The sequence below is a fragment of the Myotis davidii genome, unplaced genomic scaffold (assembly GCF_000327345.1).
Source record: "Myotis davidii unplaced genomic scaffold, ASM32734v1 scaffold1320, whole genome shotgun sequence".
NCBI lineage: Eukaryota > Metazoa > Chordata > Mammalia > Chiroptera > Vespertilionidae > Myotis > Myotis davidii.
The window spans coordinates 124421-125655 of record NW_006291820.1 but is presented as its reverse complement, the minus strand read 5'-3'; the positions used below and the strand labels follow the sequence as shown (position 1 = coordinate 125655).

The window sequence follows — 1235 nt, the reverse complement described above, 5'->3', positions numbered from 1 at the left end:
GAAGTCAAAGGCGGGAGCGGCTAGGATTTCCAGACTCTGCCCGGGGACTCTAGTGCTTTGAGAACCCCGAGGCTTACCTGACCGCTGGGCTCAGGCCGCCTGGTGCCTTGTGCCTGCACCCAGAGGTGCTTTGGCGACTGTTGGAATGAGCCTGGAGCCGCCAGGCAGGGCTCGCTGTGGCCAGATTTCCCCCGCGGCCAGCAGATGGGGGAAGCGTGTGGTTGGGGCCTGGATCTCTTAGACCAGCCTTCCTGTGGCCACCACTGTCCCTGCTCCGCTGGGTAAACACTTGCCCACCCGATGCCACCTTCTGTGGCCGGCCTGTGCCTGGGAGGATTGCCACCCCTCTCAGAGCTGCCCCGACAGGCGTGGGACAGGGGCAGCCCCCATGCCCACCTACCCCCTTGGAGAGCTCAGGTGTGACTCTGGGACCCTCCTCCCAGCCCAGGTGCTTGGCCACCTGGACACTTTGGAAGTCGAGGCTGAGCCCTGCCCAGCACCAGGACTTGCCTCTCTGGAGGGCGGGCAGCTGGGTACAGGGTAAGGGACCTGGGCCCCAACACACATCTGCTGTATCTTTATTGCACGTTCACCACATTGCAAATATTCCTCAAGAATGTACCGGGGGTCGGAGCCCGGGCGACACGCTCACACGAGTCTCCACGGAAGCTGAGCTGCGCCCTTGGCCGCCTCCCGGGAGGTACCGGGCATTGGTGGGCGGCACCGAGAAATAATAGCTGGTCATTTCGTCACCGAGAACATGTGAGTGTCCGTCCGTCCACGCGAGTCCTGCTGGCCTCAGGAGCAGGCGTCTCGGAGGGCCTCCCGTGCGGCCGGGAAGGGGGGACGGAGAGTTTTAGTTTTAAGTTAAGTCCAGAGCACAAGGGCCTTGGCGGGGAGCCGGGCAGAGGGTGGCTCTCCGCGTGAGTTGCGGGTCTGTGCCGGCGTCTCTGTTTATATACATATCATCTGTGTATAAATACAAAACAGTAAGGAAAGGCTTCCCTTCCGTACAAAAGGGTGGTCGCCTGCCGCCAGGCTGCCTCTGTCCGTCCACAGCCGCGTGCTCCCTCCACAGCCGCTTTGTCTTGAAAGCGAATGAAACGCATCCTGCGGACCCACAGCTGGAGGACCCCACGGCCGAGTCAGCTGGGGCATCGTGTCCGTCCCCGGCACCAGCCGGCGGCTGTGGTCACTACCTGTCGGTGGAGCCTCTGTGCCCAGGGTCCAGGGGG

At 62.9% G+C, this 1235-nt stretch overlaps 1 protein-coding gene across 1 annotated transcript in view; it reads right to left on the bottom strand.

Annotated features, from left to right (window-relative positions):
* Nucleotides 1–562: 562 nt before the first annotated feature.
* FAM20C (family with sequence similarity 20 member C) overlaps nt 563–1235 on the bottom strand; it is a gene marked incomplete at its 5' end in the record, with an annotated part of 47823 nt that continues 47150 nt past the window's right edge. Inside the window, one exon of the mRNA XM_006765253.2 lies at nt 563–1235. Within this exon, the coding sequence (XP_006765316.2) occupies nt 955–1235 (281 nt within the window).